This window comes from Tachysurus vachellii, chromosome 7 (assembly GCF_030014155.1).
Source record: "Tachysurus vachellii isolate PV-2020 chromosome 7, HZAU_Pvac_v1, whole genome shotgun sequence".
In the NCBI taxonomy this organism is placed as follows: Eukaryota; Metazoa; Chordata; class Actinopteri; order Siluriformes; family Bagridae; genus Tachysurus; species Tachysurus vachellii.
In genome coordinates, this window is record NC_083466.1 from 21,074,093 (window position 1) to 21,094,912 (window position 20,820).

Below are 20,820 nucleotides of genomic sequence, written 5' to 3' on the forward strand. Positions count from 1 at the left end.
AGGAATGGAGGCACTGGCTAGAGGGAGCTTGCTACCCATTCTGAATACTGATGGACCACAATAACCTAGAATATATTATAAACACTAAGCCTATTTAATCCTGATAGGCACAGTGGGCATTGTTCTTCGCCTACTTTAATTTCACTGGTCCAAAAAGAGCAAAGCCGATGTTCTCATGCACCGCCATGTCCCTGTTCATAAGGACTTGGACCCAGAGCCCATTTTGCTTAGTTCCATAATTATAGCTCTGATACATTGGGATATTATGGAGGAGATCCAGTGTGGGACATTAAGGAGAAGATCTGGTGTGCCCAATGGGATGAGTCTCCTCCACTGGAGTGTCCACCCACATTGCAATAGTTACCTATTGGTCTCAGATAAAGAGCAATGGAGTGGGTCCACATCTCTCTATGCTCCAGGCACCCCAGTATCCAGAGAACCATTCAGCTCTTCTGAATTCAACAACTTCTGGTGGCTCTCCCTGATCACAGATGTGAAATATATTGAAGCCTGCATTTGAAAGCATTCTGTGAGGAACTTTGGATCAATGTGAGTCTCACATCGAACAGTCATCCCCAATCCAATGGCTCGGTGGAGTCCTTAAACCACTGACTTGGCCATTACTTGTGGACATATTGTAGCCCGACTCACATGTGGGGATGTGGTAGCTTAGTTGTTAAGGTGTTGGACTATTGATCAAAAGGTAGTGACTTTGAATCCCAGGTCCACCAAGCTGACACTGCCAGGCTCAGTTATATAAAATGAGATTAATTTGCAAGTTACTTTGGATAAGGATGTCTGCTGAATGCAGTAAATGTTAGACCAACAGTGGTGGAGTGAGTTCAGAATTTGCGGCGTGGCGCAAAGTATCATCAGTTTATTCTGTGTGTTGTACTCTTTCTTTCTGCCCACTGTGTATGGCCACTGTTCTGTGTTTTGGATTTATCAGTTTTTGGATTTACCTTGTCTGATTTATTTGCCACACGAGCTGTATTTTCCAGGCTTTTGTAATGGATTTTGTTTTACAATGTTTGAGAAATCAGATTAACACAAACACTGAATGAGTTTATATCAAGCTTAGGTCAGTAACTGGATTAAGATCCGTGTTTTTATAGAATTTCTATAAATGAAAAATTGCTTCAGTCTGAATAGACCTCCTGAATTCAGTTTATATTTATATATTATATTATATATTTATTTATTAGTCATTTTCATGAAACATGTTTAAACTTTACAGAATCTATTTAAAAAAATTATTAAAATATTTTACACATTATTTTATTATTTTAAACAAAATTTGCCATTATAGCCATCTGTGGAAAATTTAAGTAAAAATTAAAAGAAATGTAGAAATGTTATCAAATATACAACAGATTAAGATGCTGTACTGTGTATGGTTGAGTGACAAACTTTTATTTATTCATTAACAGCAGTGATAATAAGGGGTATGGAATTTTTACCTCCATTATTGTTAGAAGGATTAAAGAATGGATAGAGATTCGTGGTGAACGACTGACCAGTGAAAGAGTAGATATGAGACCTGGACTTCACATCATAAAAGGAGACCAGACCATCCTCATAATCCACAACACCCCCACAACCTCCACCTTCTCTCTCAGTGTGAGGCGAACATCAGTATCAGCATAAGCCCTGTATTGATTCTCATTCCTCAGAGCCACAGTCCATAATCCATTCTGAGGATTTGCTGTGATCCACGCCTTCCTGTCCATGTTCCCTCTGATCACTCCTAATATCCAAGTACTTTTCCCTTTAACTTTCACCTCATAATAAAATCTCCCTGAAGAGAAACTCTGCTTTCCCACAACACAAGGAAAATTAAACCTCTGTGGTAAATCAGGAAGATCCTGACATGTGGCTACATGCGTCACTTGTTTTCCATCATCAGACAACTAAAATTCAGTTTTTGACCATTAGACTGTACATCACCAGCATATGTAGCTAATAAATGAAGCCTCCTTCATAAGCAGACAAGTGTTATTATTTGCCAGCACAGAGTTTGAGTAGAACCTAGCTGGATTTTTAATTGATTGAATTTTGCCACTTATATTTTAAATGGCTTGAATTTTCAATGTTAATGATTACAGTGCTAACTATATTTTATAGAAACTGTGCAATAATTGTTGATATACAAAATTAATAAATATAAAAGTGATCTATAGCCTCTAATGCAAAAATAGTGCTTATAATGCTCATGTTTCATTGCTAATAATCTCATCTGTAATGATTATAGTAGAATGTTGCAAATCTAAATCTAAATGTAGAAGTTTTATTTTTTAAATTGTGACTATTGATGATAATCTCAGTGTCCATCATGTGATGTTTTTGCTGAAGTCTGCAGTAAAACCTGTTAGAGTCGCTATAATCATAAACAGTGATGCTGGTTTTCACACTGAAGCCCTCAGTGTCTCTGTGTATCTGTGTATCTTCAGCAGTCAGAGTGACTCCTTCTCTGTCCAGCCACAGAACATCAGGTTCAGGTTTCCAGCCTCTGGACTCACACAATAGATTAATCCCTCCTGAGTTATCATAACTCTCCATCATTATCACTGGGTGGCTTCCTAGAACTGCAGTCATTAAACAAAAAGGTATTGTTAAGTAAAATGTTAACATTAAAATACAAAGTAAGTGATGTAACATTCCCAGTGGAAGTTTTTTTTTTCCCAATTTTTTTCATATTGAATATTTTTAATATAACTGTTTTACATATATTCATATTTTTACTTCCCTTAACATGCCTGATTCATCTAATTAGCTAATTAACAATGGGGTAGGAAGTGTAGAGGAATTTATTCATTTTAATGGTAAAATAATGGAAAATATCAGTCAAAAAACAATAAGAATATTTATAGATCAGCAATTACAATGTTTTACTCCTCTTTAAGAGACCTCATCAAAATCAACTTACATTCTAGACTATTACCTAGACAAATCACTTTGTGGCTAAGACTGCCATGAAGCCCGAGCTATACAGTATTGCTTCGTTCAGGAATAGCAACAAAGTGATTATTTGACAATTTACATTTCCAGCATTTAACAAGCTTATAAAGATCAACTTACCTTATTTCATTTTTATACAACTAAGCAATAGAGGGTTAAGGGCCTTGTTTAGGGGCCAACAGTGGCAGCTTTGTGGACCTTGGATTGAACTCACAACCTTCCCGATTAAGCCTGACTCCTTTCACATGCCCTTACATTGTTAAGTAATTAATCCAGTGAATTTGTATCCCTCGACTGTTTTCAGTTAAAGTGAAGGGTGCTACTATTGGCTGTATGACCAGATACTTAAGGCAATTTCTAACAAAGACCAGTAAAACCTACAACCAGTAAGGTAGGTAATTGTCAGAGCAGGAGAGAAGCAGCAGAGCTCTTTGGAAAAGCACAAATAGCAAATGAAACCTGGACCTGGGGAAGCAGCTCAGAGAACACATTGAATCCAAGGAAAGTGATGCTTTTAAAAACAAAGCAGGAGGTCATGCTGGAATGCTACAGTGCTGTAGAATCAGAGCATGAAAGGAACTGTGCCATGTATGAAACCTTGATGAAAGAGTGCCACAGACTGGGGTGGAGGGCATGGTGCAAGCCTATAGAGGCTTTGCAGCTCAGTTAATGTGTAAGGCCCACCACCTCCTGGGCACCATAGGTGTGGCTAAGAGGAAGGCCATCAGAAACAATGTTGAGTGTAATGTGAGGAAACTATATGGAATTAGTAACGCTGACCCTGCATTAACAGTGCCAGTGGGGCTTGATACAGACTTGGTCACTGGGGAAGCCTTTATGATTCTCGTTCCATTAGAACAGTTGGCAAGGCTGAAGGATGAGTGGATAATCCATAAAATATAAACTACTTCAACACAAGACAGGACCTGAGCTGGGTCACATGAGCAAGGTGTCTGATGTTGAAAGACCCCCCCAAAAAAACCTCAATGACCATAGGTTACATCAAAGATGATTTGTATAAGTGATGTATTATAAAAGCAAACAGCAATTCTGAAATGACATGGGTTTATTAGAACAGAAAAAGCACTAATACATTTAATGAATTAGTCAGTGTGTAAACTCCAGTAAAATAAAGAGAATTTACCTTCAACAGTTACATGAACAGTGTCATCACCATACCAGGATTTATCCTCAACAAGACACTTATATTCTCCTTCATCCGAGACTTGGAGAGATGAGAGTTTGAGTGAAGCGTTGCCTTTCTGCAGCTCCTCTTTAAACAGTGATGTTCTTCCTTTGTATGACTGAGCCTGATTTTCATTTTTGTCTTCATGATCCTTATAACTATGCACTAATAAAACCCCTGTATCTACTCTCAACCAGTCTACAGTCATGTCTACAGCACTGGTGTTGGGTTTCATAAAACAGGTCAGAACCAGGTCTTCACCAACTACAGCAGCAACAGGGAGGTCTGGACCAACCACCTGTAATTGTTCTGTGTTTTTGGAAGTTGGCACTCTAACCCCAATAAGCAGAGTCCTCTGGGTCTTTAAACAGAAAATAATTGCTATCACCTGATAAATATGTTTCGGGAAAAACTGTTTACTTTGCTTATGGGGTTACATGTATAAACACAGTGAGAAAGCAAGTTGCCTCCTTGTTCTCATAGAAACATAGCAATGGCAAAGGAAAAATGTAAGCAAAACATCACCAGTTGCTGAGCCAATAGCGTTACAACCTTAGAATTCACTAGAACACACTAACACACACACACACCTTTCCATACCTGTTTGAGATTCCATAAACCTGTATAGAATCAGGAAAGTCCCACAGAAAACATAATCTCTGAAACATAATCTAAAAACATAATCTCAGTTCATAGTTTAAAGCAGACCTGTTCTATGAAAAACACAGAAACCCTTAAAAACTCAAACCTTTGTAGGTGCTTTCTTGCCAAATGGACAGCAGTAAAAAACAAAGACTATCAAAATGTCCAAAAATACATGTTTTGTGTTTTTTATTTAATAAATCATGTTTTCTTTTACGCTATCCTGCATTTGGGTCCGTTTTATCCCTGCAACGCTGACATCAACTGGCATAAGTTTTTCAGATCACAGGTGTATTAAGCACAAAGAAATGCAGTTAATATTTTAACAAAATTTAATCATAGAGGTCGTTTGTTCAGATATTTTAGAAATTATAATAAACTAAGATTATACTACATATCAAAAAACACTAGTAACAGTCTAGTCAGCAAAATTAACAACATTAAATCGGTTTCATTATTGATCAGCTCCAAAACATTAATTGTAAATTTAATTATGATAAACAAACCAGACAAAGAAAGTTAACATTAATTTTAAACCTACACATCCAATCAGTAATAGATGTTTCTCAACTTTAGAAAATGTAAGAATGTCAAAAGCATATGGTAAGAACTGAGTTTTGGGATGTTTGAGAAATCAGATTATTAGCACACAAACACTGATTAAGTATTTATTTTATATTAAGTGTCAGTGAGTAACTGGACTAAAATGTGTGTTTTAATAGAATTTCTAGAGAGGAAAAATGCAATCTGAATTTAACTGCTTAAATCAGATAATGATCATATTAGTGTTCATGTAAACACAGTTCATTTTACAATCTACATGTTTAAGCTTTAGATAATTTATTGTAGTTGTGTAGTCTGTAATCATGTTGTACATTTGAATGTATCATAATAGCCATTTGTGGAAAAAGCTAAACATTAAAAAGTATATATATATATATATATATATATATATATATATATATATATATATATATATATATATAAAAAACAGATATTTATTCATTAACAGCAGTGATGATCAGTGGTGCTGAATTTTGACCTCCTTTATTATTACAAAAACTGAAGTATGGATAGAGTTTCTCAGTGAAAGTCTGACCAGTGAAAGAGTAGATATGAGATCTGGACTTCACATCATAAAAGGAGACCAGACCCTCCTCATAATCCACAAACACCCCCACAACCTCCAGTGTCTCTCTCAGTGTGAGGGGTACAGGGGGATCAGCACAAGCCTTAAACTGATTCTCATTCCTCAGGATCACAAGCCAGAATCCATTCTGAGGAGTCGCAGTCATCCACTTCGTCCTGTTAATGCTTCCTCTGATCACGCCTAATGCCCACTCAGTTTTCCCTCTGACCTGCACCTCATAATAAAATCTCCCTGTAGAGAAACTCTGCTGCCCCAAAACACAGGAAATTTTAAACCTTTGTGGTGAATCAGGAAGATCCTGTGGTGTGTCTACATGCGTCACTCGTTTTCCATCAGCAGACAGTTTGAGTTGAGGATGAGCTGAATCAGGATCCAGAGTCACATCCACTGAGAGAAACACAGACAATTTTCACACAAAAAAATGAATTATTCATTCAGAGATACAATGTGCCTGTAATTCTGATGATATGTGTAAAGCTGTTAAAGAGAAAGATTATATTATGTGTGTGTGGGTGTGTGTTTGTAGGGGAGTGTTGGGGTAAGTAAATAATGCTTTTTGATCACATTTCTGATAAACTACACACAGGAAAGTCTCTGATTTTACAGTATTGAAGTTAAAATAGTTCTTACCTCTAAACATCTTCTTCTTTAGAAGTTCTTATGAACACAACAATAAAATAATTAATATATAAACATGTCTACTGCAGACCAAAAATACAAACCAATAAAATAGAACTATATTTAAATTGCCACAAACAAGTTCCTTCAGTAGATATTTTCTACAGAATTTATTTTCAGAATGTCTTTGCTTTAACAAAAATATACATGACAATGTTTCTGCCTTCTGCCCCAAACTGCATCTTCCTGTGAACCTTCACCATGTTAAACTGTATCACTGTCATACAGTGTAACAGCCTCCCAGTTACCTTTATGATTTAATTCAATTATATAATCATTACATAATATAAAAGCACAGAGTTCATTCTTACCTGCATATTGCTTCTCCTGTTGAAGTTCTGATGCTAAAATAGATAAAATAGTATTTTTTGTAAATTTTACACAAATAAAACTAAAAAATAGCTTCAGCAGTGTAATGTAGTGATAAGGTGAATAGACAACACAATCAGATTGCAGTTATAAAATGTAACTGTCCTCTGATCAGGGCCGTGCATGACCGGGTGGCCAGCCCCTGTTCCCCACCGCTCAGCTCAAAGCATTCCGCTAATCCGCTCCAGGTTTTCCAGCTCGCTTCGCATCACTCACAGTATGTGTCTGCGGCGCTCTCTTGAAACTAGGACTGAACACGACACGAAAGTTCACGAGTTCACGAAAGCTGTCGCATTAACAGGTAGGCTATGCAAGACAGTGGTTGAATCTGCGAAATTGTTTTGTATTTATGTCGGTAATGTTTTGCTCTTGGTCTTCTACTAGTGTTAACAACTTGTACAACATATTCACGTTCTTAGAATTAGCTGTTTGTCTAATCAAATTATTGTACTCTCGATCAGATCTAATACAAACAACTACATTTTCTGTTGTTAGCACACTTTGTAGACACCCCACCCCCCTGCAAAAAAGACTAACAAAAAAACAATGCATTCACAAAAAAGAAGACAGAGACAGAGAGAGAAAGAGCGAATGGAGGCTGCTAAAGGCAGTTCAACACTGCAAACATGGATTAAAAGCATTATCAGCAATGTGTAATTGTTATGTTCTATCAAAACATCTACAATAATGTCTAAATTGTATCTCTCTTTTAGAAGAGAAGATACTCTGAAAATCTTCTCTTTTAATTGTACATTTTGTAATAACTGGATAATTTGTGTTAACAAGCAACCACCCCCTTAGTGCCCCTTTTTTTGGTTTAGGCCACTGCCCCTCAAAATGTCTGCACGGCCCTGCCTCTGATGATATATATTTAATAAATAATTACGTTCAACTCACAAATGAATGAATGAATGAATGAATGAATAATCAGCGCTGCCTTACAGTCACATTGTCCACAACGGGAGCGCAGGAGGAGATGGCGCGACTACATGTGATACAGAATAGCATGAAATACCCTTTTATTAGAGAACTGCAGAACACAGTGTAAAAACGAAATATTTTCCTTAATGTACATACATCATAAAATGTCAAAGTCTGCAAATACAGTCATGAAGCACAATCGCTACTCATCATCGGTCCTAACTATTACGGTGTTCATTACAAAACCCGTGACAAGCAAAACAAGCATGTGTTCACTATAACATTTTCGTCTTAAATTTTCGCCCACAAATTAATTGTGATTTTGTAAAGGTGTTAACGATCAGTCTAATTGCTAGAAACATATAAATCCTCCGGTGACCCGGGTATGTAATGCTTCATGATGGCACTGTTGGAGGATTACGCCAATGGCAGAATAAGGAGAGAACGAGTTCTTTTTCTAACTTTGCTCGGTGTTTCACTATGGGAATCGCTTTGGGCGTGACCAACTACGGAAGCTCTTATGACACCACGTCTGTCTTTGACAGACAGGTCGACCTGCGACCAGACTCCACCTTGCCTATATCAGCCAGGTCGACCCCTGTCTTCGTCATTTTCGCGCTTTCTTCCCGTGGGAGACTGCAGCAAGCTCTCTCAGCGCATCCCGACTTGCTGATCTTGCTTAACTGTTCAATAGACAGACCGTTATTGGATTCCGTCGCCGAACGGAACATCAGTAGAGGGATTGTGGTGAGTGACAACCCTACACTTGGAGTAGCGTCCGCGTCGTGGCGAGCTATTCTTACCTCCTGCTGCGTGTTTAGTTACAGCGGTAGATAGCATCTAATTTGCTTCGGTCTACGCGTCAAGGCGGACCTACCGGAGGTTTAATCCAAAGTCTAACAGGCTAACATGTTGTGACGAGTCTTTAGACTACGCTATGTCGACGGCAATTACCCCCGCCAAAGGGCATGAGTCGAAGACTAAGGAGGCTGTATCCCGCCCTTGTCCATCATCATGTGGAGCTACCATCTCGGGCAGGGACCCTCATCCTATGTGCATAGTGTGTATGGGCCCGAAGCACGCTCAGACATCGCTAGCGGACCCGCAGACATGCGCTCACTGTGCGTCATTGCCGGTGAAAATCTTGGAAAGGAGGCTGAAAGTGTCGGTGGCTAACCAGCAGGACCCTTGCCTGTCTGAAGCTGCCTCGACAGATATGGTCCATCTGCCGTGAGCTAGCAAGAGCTGGGCGGACATGATGGAAGCCGAGTCCCCGGACATGCCTCCGCGGTTCGATGGCCTGCTCATGCAGGTGGATGATGAACTGGGGGACGAGGACGCAGATGGCGATGCTAACTCTGACCTCCTCGATCTGGGCATGGACGACGAAGAGGAGGAGGACAATTCCCCCTTCCCAGTCCAACAGTCTAGACCACCTAGCATGACCGATTCGGCTCCCCCGGCTGACAGCAGCCTGCACGAAGTGTGCAAACGAGCCGCGGCGAAGTTGGGCCTAGCCTGGCCAGCCGCCAAAGCTGCCGAAGGTGCCGTGAGAGACCTTTATGATGGGAAAAGGCTGCCGCCGACCCACTCGGCAGCGAGACAGCTCTTGCCTGCCGTGCCTGCGTGCATGACGGAGATGTCTCGGTATTGGTCTAGCCCCTTTAAGAGTAAGCTCCCCACCAAGGGACACTCGATGTTGGAGATTCAGGGGATGGAGGAGCTGGGGTTGGCCGGACCCCCAGCGGTGGAGCCTTCGGTGGCGTTCCACCTCCATCCGAATCGGCAATCTGTTTCCTCCTCATCGCAGTTTTCACTGCCGAGTAAGACGGACCGCTTGGCCGCCGCGACCTTTCAGAGGATGTACAAATACGCGGGGCAGTCCGTATGTTCGCTGAATGCTGTGACTTTGCTGTCAGCATATCAAGCGGAGATTTTGGAGGAGATGGGGCGCCAGTTGGACTCGGGTGTACCGAACCCGGCACTCTGGGACGAGATCTGTGTGGTGAACGACCTGATTTTGCGCTCCTCACGCGGCGCGGTTCAGGGCTGTGGCCACGTAATGGGCCTGGCCGTGTCAGGTGAGAGAGCGCTGTGGTTAAACCTGTCAGGCCTGGGCGACGCTCAGAAAGCGGAGGTGATGGATGCCCCTTACGACCCGACTAAGGGCTTATTCGGGCCCGCTCTCGAGAAAATGAGAGAAACCAGGACCCTCAGAAAACAGGAGGATGAGGCTTTTCACCTCTGTTTGCCGCGCAAGCAGGCGGCGCGACCACCCCCTCAGCCGACGCGGCAGGGCTTCGCAGCAGCCGCAGCATCGAGAGGGAGGCCGATGGCCGCGAGAGCTGTGAGACCTGCTCACAGCGGACAGGTCGGTCAGCGACCGCGTCCAGATGGCTCCGGACCTTGGGGTAAGCATTCTTTTGCGGCCGCGGCGGCTAGGAACCGTTCGCCCCACCCCGAGGAAAGGAAGAAAAAGCGTGCGACCTGACGCACAGGTTTTCCCCGGTCCTTCTCTCTCCGCCGGCGAAGAGAAGAAGGCGGGAGTTCAGCCCTTCTGTTCTGAGTTTGTTAGGGGCTCATTATGTTCGCTCTCCTCCAGTTCAACGAAGAGAGGGAGGTCAGAGCCATGTGCGGTGTCACCAAGCACTCACACACACAGGGGAATTCATAATAAAGCATGCATTATCGCAGCCAAGCCACGGGCTGAGGGCGATATGCTCCCCGGTTTCGAGACACATGAAAATAAATGTTGCACTATCGCAGCCAGGCAAACAGCCGAGGGCGATATGTCTAAAAAAATCCCGAAAAATGCAAAGGCATGGAATGCGCTCCCCCAGTCCCTCCGCTGGGGGCAATGCTCGCTTCCCCGTCAGCGGGGGCCCGCACGGCGCGTGTGATGACGTCATCACTGCGCGACGATGGCGGGGCGGAAGTGTACGGGGGCCTTCTCTCGACCCGCATAGCCAGCTGGCGCGCATGCGTGGCTCATCCGTGGGTTTTAGCGACAGTTTCACGGGGATACAGGCTCCAATTTGCCATGAAACCGCCTCGTTTCAACGGGCTGATCATGTCGGTGGCTGAGGGAGAATCGGCTCGTGTGTTGACGGCCGAAATCGAAACCCTCCTGCACAAGCAGGCAATCAGAGTGGTACACGGGGAGGAAAGCTGTCAGGGCTTCTATTCCCGTTATTTCGTAGTTCCAAAGAAAGGCGGTTCAGCCCTCCGTCCCATTTTGGATCTACGTGTATTGAACAAGCACCTCAGAAAGTATTCATTCAAAATGCTGACACACAAGGTGCTGTGTCGATCGATTCGTCCAAGTGATTGGTTTGTTACGATAGATCTGGCGGACGCGTACTTCCACATAGATATTTATCCCTCTCACAGCATACGAATTTCAAACTATACCGTTCGGGCTATCGTTAGCTCCGAGGGTTTTTACCAAGTGTGTGGAGGCAGCCCTGTTCCCGTTGAGGGACAAGGGCATAAGGATATTGTCTTACATAGACGATTATCTGATATGCTCGTCATCAAGGGAGCGAGCCATAAGAGACGCAGAGATTGTCCTGTATCACCTCAGAGACCTGGGTTTCAGGATAAACATGATGAAGAGCCGGCTGGTGCCCTCTCAACATACGGAGTATTTAGGGCTCGGCTTGGACTCCCTTTCGTATCGAGTCACGTTGACGGAAGAGAGAATAGCGTCTTTCACGCAATGTCTCGCTCGTTTTCAGAGGGGACGAGTAGTCCCGTACAGGCTGTGCTTACGGATGCTGGGGCTGATGGCTTCAGTGATCGCGGTAGTGCGTTTGGGGCTACTCAAAATGAGGGATTTTCAGCGCTGGATCGTGCGCTTGCGTCTGTGCTCTCGCCGGCATCTCAGCCGACCGGTGAGAGTCACTCATGCGTGCGTCGAAGCGCTCAGACACTGGAAAGGCCCTGTGACGTTCAGATCAGGGATTCCCTTAGGGGCGGTGTCTTCGAGAATAACTTTGACAGCGGACGCGTCATTGAAGGGTTGGGGTGCAACCCTAATGGGCAGAACTGTGAACGGCGCGTGGCCACCACAGTTGGTGCACGAACATATAAACTATTTGGAGCTGTTGGCGGTGTGGCTGGCACTGAAACATTTTCTGAGTTTCCTCAGAGGTCGGCATGTTTTAGTGAAAACGGACAACACCACGGTGGTTGCTTACATCAACCGTCAGGGGGGCACATGCTCCCTTCAGCTGCATCGGTTGGCGACGAAGCTGATCGTGTGGAGCGACACACAGCTTCTGTCCCTCCGGGCGACTCACGTTCCGGGGATCTTGAACAGAGGGGCGGATTTACTGTCCAGGGGAAATCCCCTTTACGGAGAGTGGAAACTCCATCCTCAGGTGGTCAGCCAGATATGGCAGAGGTACGGTCAGGCTGCCGTCGATCTCTTCGCCTCGCAAGAAAACGCTCATTGCCCTCTGTATTTCTCCCTGGTGGACGCAAATGCACCGTTGGGTGTGGATGCTTTGGCCCATCGATGGCCGGACGTGCTTCTGTATGCATTTCCCCCTCTGAGCTTAATCTCCCCCACTTTAGCCAGAGTGAGGGAGCGGTGTCTGTCATTGATTCTGATAGCCCCGCGCTGGCCATCCCGACATTGGGTGGCGGAGATTGTCCAGCTATTGTCGGGGCAGCCGTGGCCCCTCCCCCCACGGAGGGACCTCCTGTCTCAGGCTGGGGGGGAGATTTACCATCCTCATCCGGACATGTTAGCCCTCTGGGCCTGGCCCGTGAGAGGTGGAATCTGAATGCGGCTGGCTTGCCCTCGTCAGTTATACAGACTATTCAGAGTGCGAGGGCCTCTTCTCCCCGGGCTCTTTATAGCAATAAATGGCGTGTCTTTGAAGAATGGTGTGGGCAGAGAGTGATTATCCCTTTTCAGTGCTCTGTTAGGGATATATTATGCTTCCTCCAGGATCTGCTTGATGAAAGGAAGGCTTTCTCCACCATTAAGGTGTACCTGGCGGCTATTTCGGCCTGCCATGTAGGTTTTGGTGACAGGTCGGCAGGCCAGCACCCTTTAATAAGTCGTTTTATGAAGGGGGCGCGCCGCATACGGCCGGTGTCTAGGCGGATGGTTCCTTTATGGGATCTGCCCATCGTCTTAGAAGCCCTGTTCCAACATCCTTTTGAGCCGATAGAGGCGGTGAGTCTTAAGTATCTCTCTCTTAAGACGGCACTGCTCCTGGCTTTGGTGACAGCCAAGCGTGTGAGTGATTTACATGCTTTGTCGGTTAGCCCGTCTTGCTTACAGTTCGCTCCAGGGCTCACTAAAGTTTCTTTCCGTCCTAACCCTGCGTTTGTGCCGAAGGTTTTGGAGTCGGCATATAGGTGCCCATCTACTGAACTGGCGGCTTTTCATCCTCCACCGATTCTATAGGCTGGACGTTTCGGGACCGTCCTTAGCACACGCGGTGCTGGGGGCCGTCTATAGCTGTCTATATCTCCCATAGTGAAACACCGAGCGAAGTTAGAAAAAGAACGTTGGGTTACTTAACGTAATCCCCGGTTCTTTGATAACAGAGTGAGGTGTTTCACCAGCACTTCCCTCCTTGCACTTGGACGGGAAGAAATCTCGTTAATGACGAAGACAGGGGTCGACCTGGCTGATATAGGCAAGGCGGAGTCTGGTCGCAGGTCGACCTGTCTGTCAAAGACAGACGTGGTGTCATAAGAGCTTCCGTAGTTGGTCACGCCCAAAGCGATTCCCATAGTGAAACACCTCACTCTGTTATCAAAGAACCGGGGATTACGTTAAGTAACCCAACGTTTTCAGGGACCATGATGATATCCTGGCCCATTATGATGACTGGCTAATAAGCCGTTTTAGATTCCCTAGAGCTGTGCTCTTAGATCTATGTGCTGAATTGGGTCCAGTATTAGAGAGGGCAACATGCTGGAACCATGCCATCCCAGTCCAAATACAAGTCCTCACCACTCTGGGGTTCTTGGCAACCGGCTGTTTCCAGCGCGAATTGGCAGACAGGTAAATTATTTATATAAAAAAAAACTATAAGTAATCCTCAACTTTGTGACTAAGACCTTTTTGTATATGAAATAATTCTATTGGAATCTATCATCTCACCCTATAGGTCTGGTATATCACAGCCTTCCCTGAGTGCCATAATATCTGTCGTTATGGTATACTTAATATGGGTAGTCGATATATCAGGTTCCCCTACACTGTGCGAGAACAGGCCGAAATTAAAATGCAATTTGCAGCAATGTCTGGTTTCCCAAATGTAATCGGCGCAATTGACTGCGCTCATGTTGCTATAAGGGCACCATCTGAAAATGAATTTACTTATGTTTAACAACATTAAAAAGCTGTAACAATTTTGTTTTTAATATAATTATAACAATGTTGCTTTTAATATAATTATAACCTGCAGGCGACAGTGGCTACTCCCTGAGACGCTGGCTCCTCAAACCATTTTTAAACCCGCAGAGCGCAGAGGAAACTCATTATAACGAGGTCCACTCTTGTGCCCGCGCAGTGCCCGGCAAGTGATTTGCATTGACTATTTATGGTTAAAAATGGGTGTGTACAGGGCGGGACATGAGGCTGGTTCACGTACGCACATCTGCGGGTGATCTGTGATTTATAAAGGGAACATTGCTTAGAGGAGTGCGTACGCACGGTTTTATAAATCGGAATATTTTTTGCCGTACGCCATTTTTGGCTTTTGGGCGTACGTAAACTTTTAGTAGGGATCCTACGCACAGTTTTATAAATGAGACCCCAGGGGGCCGAAAATGGCGTACACCAAAAAATATTTCGATTTATAAAACTGTGCGTAATATTGTTAAACTCACCAAGAAGCCAGCCATCACATACTGCACCTGCATTTAGTCTGTTTCCTACACTGTTAAAGGAGGATAAAGGAGTCATGTGTTGAACCAGGCCAGCGTGCCACAATGTTTGTGAGGGTCATGTTGGAGTCACATATGATTTGCACATTAATAGAATGCACATGCTTTCTATTAACATAAGCAAATTCATTTTCAGATGGTGCCCTTATAGCAACATGAGTGCAGTCATTTGCGCCGATTACATTTGGGAAACCAGACATTGCTGCAAATTGCATTTTAATTTCGGCCTGTTCTCGCACAGTGTAGGGGAACCTGATGTATCGACTACCCATATTAAGTATACCATTCAAAACGACAGATATATTGGCACTCAGGGGCGGCTGTGATATACCAGACCTATAGGATGAGATGATAGATTCCAATAGAATTATTTCATATACAAAAAGGTCTTAGACACAAAGTTGAGGATTACTTATAGTTTTTTTTTATATAAATAATTTACCTGTCTGCCAATTCCCGCTGGAAACAGCCGGTTGACAAGAACCCCAGAGTGGTGAGGACTTGTATTTGGACTGGGATGGCATGGTTCCGGCGTGTTGCCCTCTCTAATACTGGACCCAATTCAGCACATAGATCTAAGAGCACAGCTCTAGGGAATCTAAATCGGCTTATTAGCCAGTAAACCATCATGGTCCCTGAAAACTCGTTCTCTCCTTATTCTGCCATTGGCGTAATCCTCCAACAGTGCCAGCAGTGCCATCATGAAGCATTACATACCCGGGTCACCGGAGGATTTATATGTTTCTAGCAATTAGACTGATCGTTAACACCTTGACAAAATCACAGAATTAATTTGTGGGCGAAAATTTAAGACGGAAATGTTATAGTGAGCCTTGATGCCCAAAGACGCCTGAGATAGGCACAGGCTCCCCGTGACCCAAGAAGTTCGGATAAAGTGGTAGAAAATGAATGAATGAATGAATGAATGAATGAATGTTATAGTGAACACATGCTTGTTCATGATGGTTTTGTAATGAACACCGTAATAGTTAGGACCGATGATGAGTAGCGATTGTGCTTCATGACTGTATTTGCAGACTTTGACATTTTATGATATATGTACATTAAGGAAAATATTTCGTTTTTACACTGTGTTCTGCAGTTCTCTAATAAAAGGGTATTTCATGCTTTTCTGTATCACATGTAGTCGCGCCATCTCCTCCTGCGCTCCCGTTGTGGACAATGTGACTGTAAGGCAGCGCTGATTATTATTATTTATTTTTTTAATACATTTTGAATTACGTTTGGATTTTACTAGATGTATATAGCCTAAAACAATCGGCACAAATAACACTGTTGGATTGAATCTTCATGATAATGTGGATATAACGTACTGTATGAAATGGAGTGAAAATAAAATGTCATTAATTAATTCTTATAATCGTTCTTCTCACATTTATTTTCTACAATCTAACTTCAGTTCCCGACCTCACCATCTGTGTCGCCAATTCCCTTTGTGTCCAGAATGTGCGTACGCACAGTTCACAGTTTGCTTAAAGGTGTGCACATTCTCCCGTCACGTTTCCAGCCCCATTTTGTGCGTACGCACGCTTTATAAATGAGACCCCAGGTCTAAATGCCCTCCGAAACTTTTTCGAGACGGATATAAATCCGATCGTTCAAACCACTTCAGGAGGTGGTCTGGGACGCATTTCAGATGAAACTGGACAGGTGTAAATGAATGTGGTTGTTCAAGCCACATACGTCAGCACTATACTCCTCCCAAACGGAAGTACGTCACTCGCAAGTAACTCACGAGTCGTGTATCGCGCCATAAACAAATATGTTTTCCCACTAGCGCTGGCTCCGATCTTTCACCCAGGTGTCTCGTTTGGTCTTAAAATGCACTGTTGCCACCAGTGAAAAACAGTAAATGCTGTTTTTTTGTAGCAACCGCATACACCAAAGCGTGTTCCATTTCAATTACCCCGGAAATGAGGTAAAATATATTTGCATTTTTGGCGGATAAAAAGATCGGATTGATATCCGATTTGCCAAGACGCATTTATGTGGCCTAAAGTAAATGGAACAGTTTTAACAAATCAGATCGCTATCGGAACACATGTTATTGACCAGGTGTAAAAAGGCCCTCAGAGTCAGCAGAACCTGAAACTGAACCTATAAAAGTTATAAAAGAACTTATAGAAGTGTTAGGAATTCTGGTTTAAAAAAAAAAAAAAAAATATATATATATATATATATATATATATATATATATATATATATATATATATATACATATATACATATACATACATTAGGTAGCTTTGTTTACTTGTTTTATCAATTATTTGAATGATATAGTATACTATTATATTTTGGTGACTCTGATTTCACCCCATAAGCCTCCTTAGTGTTTACTTCCTGTAGGACAAATCTGGACACATGACCTGAGCTGCCCAGAAATTTCTAGCTGCCTAGAAATATTACCTTTCTTGTAGCCAAAACACACAGTTAGTATCAATCCAACAAGAAAAAGACATGCTACAGCTGAAATGCTGACAGCCCACTTCCAAACACCAAAGACTTCACCTGAAATGAAAATAATGTCTCTAGGTTATGTTTAAGAAACTGTACAATAGATAATTAATAACTAAAAACACACTCTTACAGAAAGAACTGCAGCCAAATCACCAACAGATGTCATAAAAAGCAAAAAAAAAAAAAAAAACTGCAGTAATGATTACAGTAGAATGTTACACTCTAAATCTAAATGTTTTATTTCTGGACACTTACTACTGATGATAATCTCTGTCTCCATCATGTGATGTTTTTGCTGAAGTCTGCAGTAAAACCTGTTAGAGTCGCTATAATCATAAACAGTGATGCTGGTTTTCACACTAAAGCCCTCAGTGTCTCTGTGTATCTGTGTATCTTCAGCAGTCAGAGTGACTCCTTCTCTGTCCAGCCACAGAACATCAGGTTCAGGTTTCCAGCCTCTGGACTCACACACTAGATTAATCCCTCCTGAGTTATCATAACTCTCCATCATTATCACTGGGTGGCTTCCCTGAGCTACAGACAATGATGAAAAAAAATAATAATATTAGCATTTAATGATACAACCAGACAGTAATAAACATCAATTATAAAAGAAAACAGCAATAATAATAATAATAATAATAATAATAATAATAATAATAATAATAATAATAATAAACCAACATTAATTAAATCTTCCCAACTGAGGTTCAACACTAAATACTAAAACCAAGACAAGGCAAAATTTAGTTTTTCTGTAATTTTATGAAACCTTTATCACAGAAATTGACCTTACCCTCTACAATGATGTTCACAGTGATGTCATCGTACCAGGATTTGTCCTGAACAAGACACTTATATTCTCCTTCATCAGAGACTCTGAGATCTGACAGTTTGAGTGAAGTGTTGCCTTTCTGTAGCTCCTCTTTAAACAGTGATGTTCTTCCTCTATAGGACTGAGCCTGACCTTCATTGTTGTCTTCATGATCCCTATAGAGATGTACTAATGAGTCCTTTACATTGAGTTTGAACCACTCCACTGTCATGTCCACAGCACTTTTACTGGGTTTGATAAAACAGGGTAGAACCAGATCTTCACCAGCTACAGCATCAAGAGGAGCTTCTGGACCAACCACCTGTAATTGTTCTGTGTTTTCAGAAAAGAAACAGAAACTTAATATCAATATCAATCACCTGCACACACACACTCGCACACACAAACACACGCACACACACGCATGCACGCTCACACACACACAGTAGGTGTGTTACCGGATTGAGATTCCATAAACTTGTAGACAGTCAGGAGAGTCACACAAATACACGTCGCTGAATGAATGTTGATCATTATTTCTCATGTCTGTTTCACAAGCTACCAATTACATCTCAAGACCTGAAAATAATGAATGATTCTTTGTTATTTTCTTAATAAAACGCTAAATTAAACCGAGAAAGCCGACAGGTGTCCGACAGGTCTGTATGTTGCTGTCGCTTTCGTTTTCTTGTGATACACCTTTGTACCCTAAACGTGTTTTCCTGTTTTGAGTGTGGACATTAAGGTAACTACTTTTCCTACATGTTGCAACAACCAGACGCTGTAATATTTAAAGTAAACTGCTGACTCGTTTATTAACGCTATAATCCACCCTGAAGGATTTATAGAACACTTAATATTACATAAAGTGTATAGAATTATTTCTACATTTATTTTGTAATGACATTGCGAGTTGGCTGTTTTTATTTAAACCTTTTTAATGGACATGTCGATTATTTATTTGGTTTACCTACAATGTGAGTGAGATTTAGGCCACTTCCTCTATTCTCATCCACTCCACTGTCATGTCCACAGCACTGGTGTTGGGTTTGATAAAACAGGGTAGAACCAGATCTTCACCAGCTACAGCAATAAGAGGAGCTTCTGGACCAATAACCTGTAATTGTTCTGTGTTTTCAGAAAAGAAACAGAAACTTAATATCTATCTATCTATCTATCTATCTATCTATCTATCTATCTATCTATCTATCTATCTATCTTTTTTGCATTAACTAATGGAAGCTACAATTTGAATAAACTGTCAACAAATTTATATTCATAAGTAATTTTATTTATTATTTTATGGTCCCATGTACTGCTAAAACTAAACTAAAAACACGTTTCCTAAATCATGGCTAAAATATTTTTTAAAATAAAAAAAATCAAGAAAAAGGAAAACTCAAAAAAATGTCAAAAAAATGACTGTTGTGTAAATAAATCATCTACAGCAAATCTAACACCTACATTTATAATGAAGTTAAAAACATTACAATTTATACACTTTTAAATATTATGATTTCTTGTAATATCGTAGCGTGCAGCTTTATTTTATATTACTCTTATGGTGGGTATCTGAACGTTCCGAAGTGATGTTAAGTTTTGATGAAATTGACACTGTGTCCAGTGTAAACATTTGCAGATTGCCCCTCTGAAAAAATAGTCTTTTTACTCAGTTTTCAATTTTACACCACTTACAGTTGTGCAGAGAAGAGCTGACTTTATGTTTTTCTTAAAAAAAAAAAAAAAGGTATTAACTTGACTGCACTGCAGGGACATGTTAATATCCCATGATAAACATGTGTATTAGAATCAGAATCACTATTATTGACAAGTACTGTGATTTTTACATTTAGAAGAAATTTGTCATGATGACCTGGTGCATAGCAATATCAAGCTTTATATAAATATGAAGAACCTATAAAAACAATGAGAAGAAACATAAGAAAAAAATCTAAAAAACAAAAAATCTAAGTGCATAATAGTACAGGATGTTCAAACGTGGAAGAGTGCAAAGGCTAAACTGCAAATGCTGAGATAAGATAAGATATCCCTTTATTCGTCCCACAATGGGGAAATTTCTCTGTTGCAGCAGCAAAGACAAAGAAATGCAAATATATAAATATATTTAAATACAAATACATATATTTAAATGTATAAATACAAAGAAGAAAAAAGAGACCACGAGTAAGTAGTTACACTAACAGACATTGCACACAGGTAATATTGCATGTTTTTCATGCATGTATTGCGTGTTGTTTAAAATACTTTGTTATTGTTACATGCAGTGCTGATGAAACATTAACTGTACTTTAGTGTAGGTCTGGGTTGTGTGTGTTATAGTAACGCATACAAAAACAGCAAAGTGCGGTAATTCATTCATGCCCAAGGAGGCAGTTAAGAGACCATAGTGGGTCTGTATTATTGCTGATGAAGCCATTTGCAGATGGAAATAAGCTGGAAATAGATGGAAATAGACTTGCAGATGGAAATAGACTTGATGGACTGTGACCTTCTCCAGGAGTGGAGTACCTCAAAAAGAGTTTCTACAGCTTCAGAAACACTTTGCTTACATTGCTGATGAAGGACCTTTAGTTTATTTCTGTAGCTCTTTTTACAATTGACATTGTCTCAAAGCAGCTTTACGGAACATAAACATAGAACAAAAGGTTACTATACAGAATAATATAAAGATTAATATAATACAAC

The 20,820-nt window shown here is 41.5% G+C and overlaps 1 protein-coding gene and 1 pseudogene across 1 annotated transcript; both read right to left on the reverse strand.

The window, feature by feature from the left end:
• Positions 1–1,365: 1,365 nt before the first annotated feature.
• Positions 1,366–5,057, reverse strand: LOC132849234 (butyrophilin subfamily 3 member A3-like; annotated as a pseudogene).
• On the reverse strand, positions 4,996–18,796 carry LOC132848833 (butyrophilin subfamily 1 member A1-like). The gene is made up of 7 exons (XM_060874865.1): positions 18,573–18,796; positions 18,097–18,447; positions 17,556–17,834; positions 17,250–17,351; positions 6,926–6,958; positions 6,567–6,593; positions 4,996–6,323 (listed from the first exon to the last, which is right to left on the reverse strand). Exons 1-7 carry the CDS (start codon positions 18,646–18,648, stop codon positions 5,785–5,787), a joined length of 1,407 nt encoding a protein of 468 aa, XP_060730848.1. The 5' UTR covers positions 18,649–18,796; the 3' UTR covers positions 4,996–5,784.
• Positions 18,797–20,820: the final 2,024 nt, after the last annotated feature.